General features: G+C 42.4%; 1 protein-coding gene across 1 annotated transcript in view; it reads left to right on the plus strand.

Annotated features, from left to right (window-relative positions):
* ids (iduronate 2-sulfatase) overlaps positions 1–11,842 on the plus strand; it is a gene marked incomplete at its 3' end in the record, with an annotated part of 33,637 nt that extends 21,795 nt beyond the window's left edge. Inside the window, exons 6-7 of the mRNA XM_037696879.1 lie at positions 11,218–11,334; positions 11,732–11,842. Coding sequence (XP_037552807.1) covers positions 11,218–11,334; positions 11,732–11,842 — 228 coding nt within the window. The remainder of the gene's footprint in view (positions 1–11,217; positions 11,335–11,731) is intronic.
* Between the last annotated feature and the right edge of the window lie 366 nt (positions 11,843–12,208).

Consider the following 12,208-nt stretch of genomic DNA (forward strand, 5'->3'; position numbering starts at 1 on the left):
GGGACGACAGGTTAATGGTTGTCCAACGGGGGAGGCCAAAGTGGTCTATTTAATGAGTGTCTGTCCTTACAGTCCAACCCGAAGGGGAGAGCTGGTCCTTCAGTCCAAGGAGAGCGAGCAGCAAAGGGAAATCCAACAAGGGTCCAAAAGGGGAACGAGGAAGGCTGGCACTGGAGGCAAAGAGGCACGAGGAATACCTGAGAGGCCAAGGGATCCAAATCAGGTCACGAGGGAATCCAAAGAGCACGAGGAACCAGGAAACATAAGAGGTGATATGCTCCAGCGTTGAGTCACACCGGACTGCAGCCTTAAGTAGATGGAGAGGCTCATCAGGCTGATGGCCGCCAGGTGTTGGTAATCAGCGGCCATCAGCAAGGCAGGCTGCAGGCAGTGGGACCCTTACAAATACATGGCCGAAGAGTTTTATCTTTCTTGGCAACAAAGAAAAACCATGCCCCAACAGGAGAGGTGGAGGGATGATTGATGCCAGAGTCCAAGGATTCATTAATATACTCTTTCATCGACTCTCTTTTGGGTCCAGAGAGATTGTAGAGACGGCTTGACGGCAAGGAGGCGCCAGGGAACAAGTCAATGGAGCAGTCGTATGGACGATGCGGTGGGAGAGACTGGGCACTTTGTTTACTAAAAGCAGCCGCTAGATCTTGATATTCTGCCGGAACAGCAAAGAGATCAACCTCCTCCTCAGGAGGCATGGTTTGTGATTGACTGGCGACCGCATAGCGTTAACAATTCTTAAGACATTTATCGCTCCACTTTTCTACTCGCCCAAGCTCCCAATTAATATCTGGGTTGTGCCTCTTAAGCCAAGGGAAACCCTTGTATGTATATGTATATGTGCATATATATGTATAAGTATATATGCATATATATGTATAAGTATATGTGCATATATATTGAAGGATTTGTGGTGTTCAAAATGACCCAAGCACAGAATTTCAGGAGCACTTCACCTTAGTATAAAAGATTTAATTGAGACAAAGTTAAAGTATGCAGATATTACATATAATCAGAGTGCAGTCTGAGGAACAAAATCAGAGTGAACCTTACCTGGTCAATCAGCCCGATGTTTGTTCAACCAAACTTTGTGTCTGAGCGAGATTTATAGGTTTCTCATGTCCCGCCCTTTCGGGTTCGGACAGACTTGTGATTGGGTGTCAAAACCTCTTGATGGTCTGAGTGACACCCTGTTCAGCCAGTCAGGAGCAGATTTTATCTCCATGGTTACTCCGAAGGCCCCAGACGGCCTTGCTCATTCTTCTACTGATAAGGGTTGATTTACAAGCTTTGTTTTGGAACGCAGGACACTTACTCTGGCTCTCGTCTGTGTAAAGCTTTAAAACACGTTTTCTGTGTCTGAACTATTATTAATGTGAAAGCATATATACTCAACCTGTGTTAAGTATAAAGTATATGAATGTTGTAAGTTAGCGTTATTTATGTTTAATCAACGTGTGAGCAGTGTGTCACATTGGTGGGCCCTCGCTCTCAGCTGCTCTGCTCAGATGAACAAAGAAGGATCGTTTCCTGCTGCACGAACAAGTGTCTTACCTGTCTCTGTTTCCCTCAGAATTATATCAAATGTGAACTTGTATGATTATCCTTAGCACTTGTGAGATTATATATAACATGAAGTAATTAGTGTATGATTATACACACACACACCTTGTAGAAATGCATCATTTCACATCATCAGAGAAATGTCAAGGGTTGTCAAAAGATATAAAAAGATATAAAAGATATCAAATCCAACACACCCTCTTTTGGTCTCCCCATATTTATGGGAGACCAGACCAAGTATGATTTGATTTTACAGATATTTTGATTCTGCCCACTCCAGGTGGCTCTGATTATCTGCAGAGGTGTCACCTGAGTGCTGCATCAGGGTCGTGACATTAGCGGTTTCTGTCTCAACCTGAATCATTCTACGAACGATCATTCTAGCACAAGAGATAATACCAATCATCAAAACACAAAAAATAATAAGAATTACAGTCAGGGGGGGCCAAGATCTTTAGCACAATCTGACTCCAAGAGCCGCTCGTGAACCAAGACAGAAACTTCCAGGATCCTGGAGAAGGATCCTCACTCTTAGCCTTCTGTAGCACATTAAGTTGGTTCAAGGCATTGGTCCCCCTGGCCTGGGGGTCGTGTTCGGTCTCATCTGGGACATAGGTGCAACAGGTGTCTAAAACGTGATGATTCCTAGAATGATAAACAGCTTGACACTTTACAGGAGGCAGTGAGCCCACTATCTTCTGAGAAGCGTCCTGCAAGTGGCGGTAGACACAAATAGGAAATTGTACCTGTGGGGTTCATTCTACAAATTGACTCAGCACCACTACCTGAAATGGTTGCATCAGGGAGTACCTGCGAGTTTTACAACGATGTGGATCTTTAACATAACCTCTAGAACTGTATTGCAGAAAGCAGAAAGACAACCTGCGTTCGATGGTTAACATGTAAGGTCAGATGTGAGGCTGAAACTGGGATTTTGGCACACACATAGCATAACGGTACCAGCTGTTCATTTGAAAACTAAAAGACAGATTCAACGTCAGATGATCCACCTCATTCACTTGAGACCAGGCCATGAGTTTAGGGTCGCTGCGTTTGACCCTTAGTTGTTGATGCTGGCAGCGGGAGTGACCTGGAATTACACAGTAATATTCACACAGAAAAATTATGGGAGTGAGTAACACTGACACCACACCCAATATTATTGTTATCCTCCAGGGGTTCTGGAACAGACCCATGGTTAAACACTTCAAAACCTGTAAAATACCAATTGAGTAAACCTTAGAAGTTAATAAAAATACTACCAAACTACTGGAAGATTAAATTCGAAATGAGTAAACGATTAAACCACTAGTTCTAAAACAACTAATAAAACACTCAAAAATAGCCAAATTTGACCCCTGAAAATTGAGAAATACCAAAAGATTGACCTCTCTTTAAAATACCTCAAAGAATTTTAGAATGATTATGATGTTCAATTGAATGGCGTAATTCTCAATTGAATCCACCGACACTTTTAAAAGCTCTGGTTGTTTCCTCAGAATGACTGAAAGAAAAGATAAACACTCGTATTAAACACTCCTAGCTAACAGGTCTTCTGTGCTTGAGCTTGTGGTTGGAGGCCTTGTTTGTCCACAAGGGTCCTTTTGGTGCTCAGCGGGATTCGGCCCGCGGAGATGTCGTCATGTAAAGTCCTCAGAAACTTTATCAGTCTGAGCAGACATTTTAACTGACGTGTGTGCAGTGGTCAAACCTATATCAGTGTGTCGCGTCTTCGTTTCTTCACAGTCAGGGCTGGGAATCTTCTTTCCTTCCCCGTTCCACCTGTCTGACCGACTTAGGCAGAGCGGAGACTTCTTCTCCAAATTTTGCTGCTGCCTTTTTCAACAAGGGGCAAAGAATGAACTCCCACAAAGTTTAGATCACCTCCTCCATATGCCGTGGGGATCTTTACTCCTGCAATTCCAGCAGGTCTGCTTCGACTTCTTTCAGCGAGCAGTGGGGTTCTTCAGCAGGTGCACATTGGCTGAGATGAAACCACGTGAAGCCTTTTCCTTTCAGACGTACTGCGTGTGAGGTACGGTCTTTGATCTCGTACGGCCCCGTCCACCTTGGTTCCGTCCACTTACGTTTCACCACTCTCAGCAGGACCCAGTTTGAAGTCAGACTCGCTGGCTCCTCCTCCTGAAGAGTACTGGAATCTGGAATCTGTTGAGCAAAACTGGACAACAAAGCTCTGAGTGTGCTGTAATACATCTTGTGTGACACGTTCATTACCTGTTCCGAGGGCCACTCGAGATTTTGCTGAGGCCCAGGGAAAAACCTTCCTATTGTTAATTCATAAGGGGTGAAACCTGTACCCCTATTAATCGATGCTCTAATGGCCATGAGCGCTATGGGCAATGAATCAAGCCAATTGGAATGAGTCTGTGCACAGATCTTTGATATTTTTTGTTTGAGGTTTCTGTTTAATCTTTCAACCTTCCCCTGAGATTGAGGGTGGTAAACTGTCCCAAAAGCATGCTTCAATCCTAATGCTTTTTCCACCTTCTGCAGATCTTAGTTTTTTTTTTAAAAATGCGTTCCATTATCCGACCTTATTTTAGTTGGAAACCTGTGTCTCGGTATATAATGGTTTATTTTTACTTACTTTAAACCCGGAGGCATGTAGCTGTCGCAACACGGCTTCGGTAGCTTGTAACGAGTCTTGTGCAGTATGACTTGCGATTAACAAATCATCAACATACTGGACAAGCACCATGTCCTGTGGCAGTTCTATATCGCTTAGAGCTTGTTTTAGCACTTGATTGAAAATCCCCGGTGAGAGCGCAAACCCTTGCAGCAGTTTCGTATATGTGCCATACAAAATTTGCCTGTACCTGGCTTTTGTACAGGTAAAATTGGTGTGTTCCAATCAGAGTATGAGGGTTCCAAGACCCCACTTTGTTTTAACCCCTCTATAGTTTCAGAAATTCCCTCTTCAGCGACGGGTTTGTGTGAATATTGTTTTAGCCAAATGGGATATGTGTTTTGGACCTGAAACGATACGGGAGTGCAGTTTGTCAGTCCCACGTCCGTGGGTCCTGCAGACCATAACGATTCAGGCATTCTATCCATCAGCTGACACGCGAGCGGGTGGTCAGTCTGTTCACGTCCATGCTCCATGGGGAGGACATCGTGCTGTAATAAAGCTACATCATTTGCTTCAGAATCCACTGAATAACACTTACAGCTGTTTTTACCCAGTCTCTGGCTTCTGAAGCTATTTTTACCATTGGACCCAAATCTTTAGCCTGATATTTTGGATTTAAGCCCAGTGATATGTGAGGCACTGCTTCTGTGCTCATCATATACCAAGCTTCTTGGTCTAGAGTTAAGTTTACAATAGCTGCCACCCCTTGTTTTCCCGCATAAATGTTACCTGTTTTAATTGACCAGATTTTCCCTTGTAGTTGCTCTGCAAAGTGATCCTGAAAAACCTCGTCACCTTTTCTGTCATAACAGAGGGTTACATGTAAGGGGTCTGAGAGCGGCGTGTATGGCTCAAGAGTCCGGAACCACGGCTCCCACGCCAGGTATGCAGAGAAAACACCCATTCCCCCAGGGATCTCAGGTTCAATCAGCCCCCAGTAAATGTCAGCATACTCGTCTTGGACGGGTTGGATTACACATTGAGAGTGGGAAATGGTGACCTGGCCACAGTTCAAGGTGGTTCCATCCGGGAGCCAGACAATCAGTCCATCAGGTGCACAAAGAATGGACGCTCCAAGCTTTATGAGAAGATCTCTCCCAAGGAGATTCGCTGGTGCATTTTTCGCAATCACAAAAGAACGGGCCAGTGTTTGTGTTCCCACTTTAGTAGTAAGGGGAACTGTTACAGGCAGTCTCTGTTTTACCCCAGAAAATCCAACAACCTCCACTGACTGCTGTGACATCTGGCAGCCAGGTGGTGTGTGGTTGATTGTTGAAAATGTCGCTTCTTCTTCTGCCTGCTGCTGGTATTGTGTTTGGCCTCTCATAGGTGCTGGTACGGCTGTTTTTCCCACATTGGCTGGTGGAGAGGTGGGCCTGGGTACATGCAATCTCTCGCCCAGTGCCCCTGCTGACCACAGAGGAAACAAGCATCCCCCTGCCATCCCCAGTGCGAGACGCCACGTCCCCAACCCCTCTGCGCCGCACCGCCACCCCTTCTCCCTCGTCCAGCTCCCCTGGCTGGATGTCCCCCTCTGGCCCGCGGACCAGATGTTTCAGACCACTGTTGCACAGCAACTACCCCTGGTGTGGAGGTTTCGACACCCTCCTGAACCGCCATTTGTTTTTCCTCTTTCACTTTTTCTCCTCATTTATTTTATGTCAGGCGTCATTCAATTTAAGCTTAACCAACTGATTTTTCATGTCCTGTAACTCATTTGCTTCCCTCTCTCTCTGTTTTTTTTAGCATATTTAAGACGATGTACCACATCTCTCTCCCACCTCTCAGCATCAGCTGCAAGGAAGTCAGCGTTTTTGTTTTTTTTTCTTTCGAGGTCATCTACAACCTCACTAGGCAAACCATCAATTACAGCCTTCCTAAAATACGTTTTTTGTTGTTCGGATTTTGCATGTCTACCAGTGATTTTCAACCAAGCATCCTAAGTTTGAGGCTCCTCTCAGAGGTTGTGGTTCTGTCCAGAATGTCTTGGTTGTTGGTCCTGTTCAGCCAGCTGCTGGCTGATGTCTCTCCTTCATTCTGCTTCCATCCTTCGGCTCATCCCTCCTTCATCACCTGCCTCCTCTTCCACTTCTTTCAAGCCCTCATTCCCTATGTGTACGGTCCCTGATGTCACGTGTATTACTGGGTACACTCCAGCAGGGAGCGCCGTTGGACAGGTCTTGAAGTTACATAGGGTGGAGGTTGTTTCCTTGTTCTTCAAACAACACTACATTTTCTTCACTCCTTTTTTATGCATTTTAATTGTTTAAATTTTTTCTATCGCCTCGTGTGCGGAATTTTAGATTATGAGTTTTTTATTCATCACGTCGTGCGCGGATTTTTAAATTATGAGTTTTTTATTTTTATTTTTTTATAGCGTGGTTTCTCCTTTTATTAATTTATTCACGCATTTTCCACAGTCCCCGACTCGCGTTTTAATCCTTGTTTTATTTGCCAATTCCGTCCGTTTAAGGGGTCCCTCAATTCCCCAACCCTACGTCAGCTGAGCTCACGTGACCCAGTCTACGTTTAACTACCGGCCTGTCGACCGATAGGAGGCGCGCTACTGCAGAGATACTACTAGGATTTTTCTTCTTCCCTTATTTCTGTTTTTGGCCTTCTTAGTCTCTTTTTTTTCTCCTATCTCTTATCTTCACTTTTCTCTTTGACCTTAGACTTAGCGCTTCTCTCTTTTTCATTGTACTCTCTTATTCTATTATTCTGCACACTTTAAGCTTCGTGCTCAATGCCTCTAGTTATTATATTAACATTAGCTTCTATTCCTTCTTTATTTCAGGAGACAGAACACACCAAGCCCATCCAGAGGCTCAATTTGGTTTACGGCCGAATAGCCTTTCGGCCAACTTAGGTAACCCGCTTACCTGTTTAATGTGAGGTGCCTCTCCTCTGGATGCGAACGGTCGCTACGCTCATGGGTCGAATCTCACCGCTCCTCGTGTGCTTGAAGATCATCACGTCGCGGTCACCATCTGAAGGGTTTTGTGGTGTTCAAATGACCTGAGCACAGAATTTCAGGAGCACTTCACCTTACTATTAAAGATTTAATTGAGACAAAGTTAAAGTATGCAGATATTACATGTAATCAGAATGCAGTCTGAGGAACAAAGTCAGAGCGAACCTTGCCTGGTGAATCAGCCCGAGTTTGTTCAACCAAACTCTGTGTCTGAGCGAGATTTATAGGTTTTTCATGTCCTTTCGGGTTCAGACTTGTGATTGGATGTCAAAACCTCTTGATGGTCCGAGTGACACCATGTTCAGCCACTCGGGGGCAGATTTTATCTCCAGGGTTATTCCGAAAGTCCCAGACGGCCTCGCTCATCCTTCTACTGATAAGGGTTGATTTACGAGCTTTGTTTTGGAACGCAGGACACTTACTCTTCAGCTTGTAGTTGGCTTTCGTCTGTATAGAGCTTTAAAACACGATTTCTGTGTGTCTGAACTATTATTAATGTGAGAGGATAAATACTCAACCTGTGTTAAGTATAAAGTATATGAATGTTGTGATTTAGCGTTATTTATGTTTAATCAATGTGTGAGCAGTGTGTCACCTTGCTGGGCCCTCAACTCTCAGCTGCTCTGCTCAGAGAACAAAGAAGGATCATTTCCTGCTGCACGAACAAGTGTCTTACCTGTCTCTGTTTCCCTCAGAATTATATCAAATGTGAACTTGTATGATTATCCTTAGCACTTGTGAGATTATATATAACATGAAGTAATTAGTGTATGATTATACATGCACACACCTTGTAGAAAATGCATCATTTCACATCATCAGAGAAATGTCAAGGCTTGTCAAAAGATATAAAAGATATCAAATCCAACACTGGCCATTTCAGTACCCGGATCGTTCTCCTACGTAGCCATGATGTTGTGATTGCTGCAGAATGTGGGCTGGCATTATCGTGTTGAAAAATGCAGGGTCTTCCCTGAAAGAGATGATGTCTAGATGGGAGCATATTTTGTTCTAGAACCTGAACATAGTTCTCTGCATTAATGGTGCCTTTCCAGACATGCAAGCTGCCAATGTGTAGAGATTTACCTGCGTCCCTGAATGTCATTTTGTAACAGACCTTTTATTTCTGTGACTGAGCAGTTCATTCTGTAAAGATGTTTCTGAAATAGAAAAAAAACCCTCTTGCATCTCTAACTCTGGAAAGTGTCAAAAGAAGACTTTTATGGTTGGTAAGAAAACCCAAGGATCCATAAATCTAAATAATATTGGAACACCCTTTCTGTGAACCCCACAAAATGGACGTTTGAGTTAACACAGATCACTCCAGCATGTCCTGGTATCAACTTGTACCAGCCTCCATTTAGACTATCCCATCAACGATCATAAATAACAGAAAGCTTCGTCTCTGTTCAAAGGAATTCCAACTTTGACACTTGAGTCCCATTTCCTGCATGTAGAAAACAGACAGACATTTTATTCTTAGTTTTAGAAGAATTACTACTGTTTTTCTGTATTGAAAGAAGCGTTTACTGAAGTATAACTAAATATTGCCTTGTTGTTCCCTTACAGCTGACAATAACCTGTGTAGGCCAAAAGTTTACAAACTTGTTTTCTGTTATAAGGTTGACAAAGTGTTTGTATTGTTTAACCTCATTTAAAGTTGATAAGTGTCTTAAATGATTTTATTTGATGACTTTTTCAACAGAGCAGATTAAAATAATACTTTATTTAGTTGATAAAAGTTCAGCCCTTTCATCTTGATTGGTTCAAATCGACCACCTCTTTCAAATCAGAGGTGTGGTCGATTGTTTACAAGAGAAGAAACAGGAGAAAAGGAGAGAGAGGGAGAGACGGAAGAGAAATGATGATGAAGGAGTGATGAAGACCTCCCGAGGAGGAGATAGAAGCTCTAAGACACAACCTTCAGAAGACTTCCAAGGAGAAAATTAGCTTCAACTTTGGACAAAGTTTGATAGAATCCTTTTCAGCAATCAAAACACCTGCAGTTTTCGTCACAGAGTTAACAACAGCTGTCCAGGATTCCAGGAAACGCTCCAGGCTGACCATTCAAGCCAGTGAACAAACTCCGTGTTGAGGTCAGGGATGTGAAGGATTACAACTTTACATCAGCAGACCATCGGCTCATAGAGAGTCAAATATCTGGTATCTTCTGGCAGCCTTTGAAGACGGATCCTGGTAGGAAAAGCTGAACTGATCCTCTGACAGGTTGACTCTGGTGTTCAAGAATTTAGATTTTTAACCAAATTAGTTTAACTCAGTTCAGTAATTATTTGTCTTTAAATTTCAGACCAAATTTTAAATAGTGAATGATAAAACATATTTATTTTAGTAAAATTTCATAATTTGCCCTGATGAAATAACAAAATTGTTCCACATTGCATCTTTTTTCTGGTTTGATTTAAGCATATATAGTAATTTCATTTATCTGTTAATCCATGCTAACCAGTAATTTTGACGGTCATTTAATTTCCATCTAACCCCAGCTGGGACCAAATCCTTCATTTTAAATGTCAGAAATAATTGCAAACAGTTGTTTATCATACATAGTTAAATAAACATCACAAATTTGTATTAAAGCGTGTGTGTTTTACTTATGACATCTGAATCCTTCATATAAAATAATTCATGGTGTAAAAGGGTAATTCGAGGTAATTAAATAATAATCTGAATTGATTTTCAGACCTTCAGATTTTCTCTCAGAGCTGAGTGGTGCTCCTTCAAAATAAAATTCATAATGAATTTTAACTATTAAATAACCCTTACCGCTACACATGCCACAAGCGCTCATGCAACCCCATACCATCAGTGATGCAGTCTTCTGAACGGAGCATTGATAACAACTTGGGTTATCCTTGTCCTCTCTGGTCCGGATGACATGGCGTCCCAGTGTTCCATAAAGAACTTCAAATCGTGACTCATCTGACCACAGAACAGTCTTCCATTTTCCCACACTCCATTTTAAATGACCCCTGGCCCAGTGCAAACGTCTGAGCTTGTGGAGCTTGCTTAGAAATGGCTTCCTCTTTGCACTGTAGAGTTTCAGCTGGCAACGGCGGATGGTACGGTGGATTGTGTTCACTGACAATGCTTTCTGGAAGTATCCCTGAGCCCATTCTGTTGTTTCCTTGACAGTGGCATTCCTGTTTGAGGTGCAGTGATGTTTAAGGGCCCGGAGATCACGAGCATCCAGTAGAGTTTTACGGCCTTGACCCTCATGCACAGCGATTGTTCCAGATTCTCTGAATCTTTTGATGATGTTATGCATGGTTGATGATGATAACTTAAAAGTCTTTGCTATTTTACGCTGGGTAACACCATTCTGGTATTGTTGCACTATCTTTCTGTGCAACACTGGTGGAATTGGCGATCCTCTTACCATCTTGGCTTCTGAGAGACACTGACACTCTGAGAAGCTCTTTTTATACCGAATCAGTTTGTCAATTGACCTAATTAGTGTTAATTGGTCTTCCAGCTGTTCGTTATATGCTCACTTTCTTTTTTCCAGCCACTTATTGCTACTTGTCCCAACTTTTGGGGGATTTGTTGACAATGAAATTTTGAATCAACATATTTTTCCTTTAAAATGTTACATTTACTCAGATTAAACTTTTGATATGTGATTTGTGTTCTATTCTGAATAAAATATTGACATTTGCCATCTTCACATCATTGCATTCAGTTTTTATTCACAATTTTAGTGTCCCAACTTTTTTGGAATCTGGTTTGTATGTTAGCGTTATTCTCAAAGCTCTTTACAACAATCTGTGCCTCATTTACCCATTCATACAGCTCTCTACTGGATCTCTACAACGCTAATCTGTAGAAACTAATCAGAGCTTTATCACATTCATACACTGATGGGACACATATTGGAGGCAATGACTGGTTCAGTGTCTTGCCCAGGGACACTTCGGCATGTGACTGCTGGTGGAATCAAACCCCCAACAAATACACCTGATGTGCTTCACTTTCTGGTCTGATTTCTGTTTTTCAGGTGGAGCTGTGTACAGAAGGAAAAGACTTGTCTCTTACTTTTCGACACACGGAGAGAGGAAAAAATGCAGAACTCCTTGCTTTCAGTCAATACCCTCGCCCTGCTGATACCCCACAGGTAGAGGTTCTCCTAAAGAGTAAAATGAATTCAATAATTATATTGTAGCTGATCAAGAGGCAGATAAGATTTAAATATGGTTTCTTACCTGATTATAAACTTGCATTTAAAAACAATTAGAAAAGGTCACTGATTAACATACCTGTCTGTCACTATCGCTCTTTGACCCCTCCCCCTTTTCAATCCCCCCCCCCCCAACACACACACACATCATTTTCTACCAGAGCTGTCACTTTCAAGCACACAGGCTTTAAATTAATATATTAACGAGATCTCCATCTGCTGTAGGTTTAATGTGTGGACGCAGAAGTGTGGCAGCCAGACATGAGCTCCTCAGGTGCTTACGTGATAGCTCTACATAGACACGTTCACACTTTAAAGTTGCTTCTTGTTTCAGGTGGACTCTGACCTCCCTGATTTGAAAGACATAAAGGTGATGGGTTACTCACTGCGCAGCTGGGATTACAGATACACACTCTGGATGGGCTTCGATCCACAAACCTTTCAGGTATATCTAAGAAAGTTAAGTCTGGTCCTCTGGACATTCAAAAAACAAAACAAAACAAAAAAAAAGTAGAAACGTTTTGTCTTTCATCTGAAAGACTTCTTCAGTCTGAGGTGCTGTATTCAACTCAGACTCAGATTGAAGAAGTCTTTCGGATGAAGGATGAAACGTTTCTACTTTTTTGTTGTTTGTTTGTTTTGTTTTTTGAATGTCCAGAGGACCAGACTTAACTTTCTTAGATTTTTCTCCCTCGATTATTGAGCATGCATCAGGATACTTTCAGGTATACAGGTCCTTTTCAAAAAATTAGCATATTGTGATAAAGGTCATTATTTTCCATAATGTAATGATAAAAATGCAACTTTCATA

The sequence above is a fragment of the Nematolebias whitei genome, unplaced genomic scaffold (assembly GCF_014905685.2).
Source record: "Nematolebias whitei isolate Nwh7 unplaced genomic scaffold, NemWhi1 Nwh_scaf_75, whole genome shotgun sequence".
In the NCBI taxonomy this organism is placed as follows: Eukaryota; Metazoa; Chordata; class Actinopteri; order Cyprinodontiformes; family Rivulidae; genus Nematolebias; species Nematolebias whitei.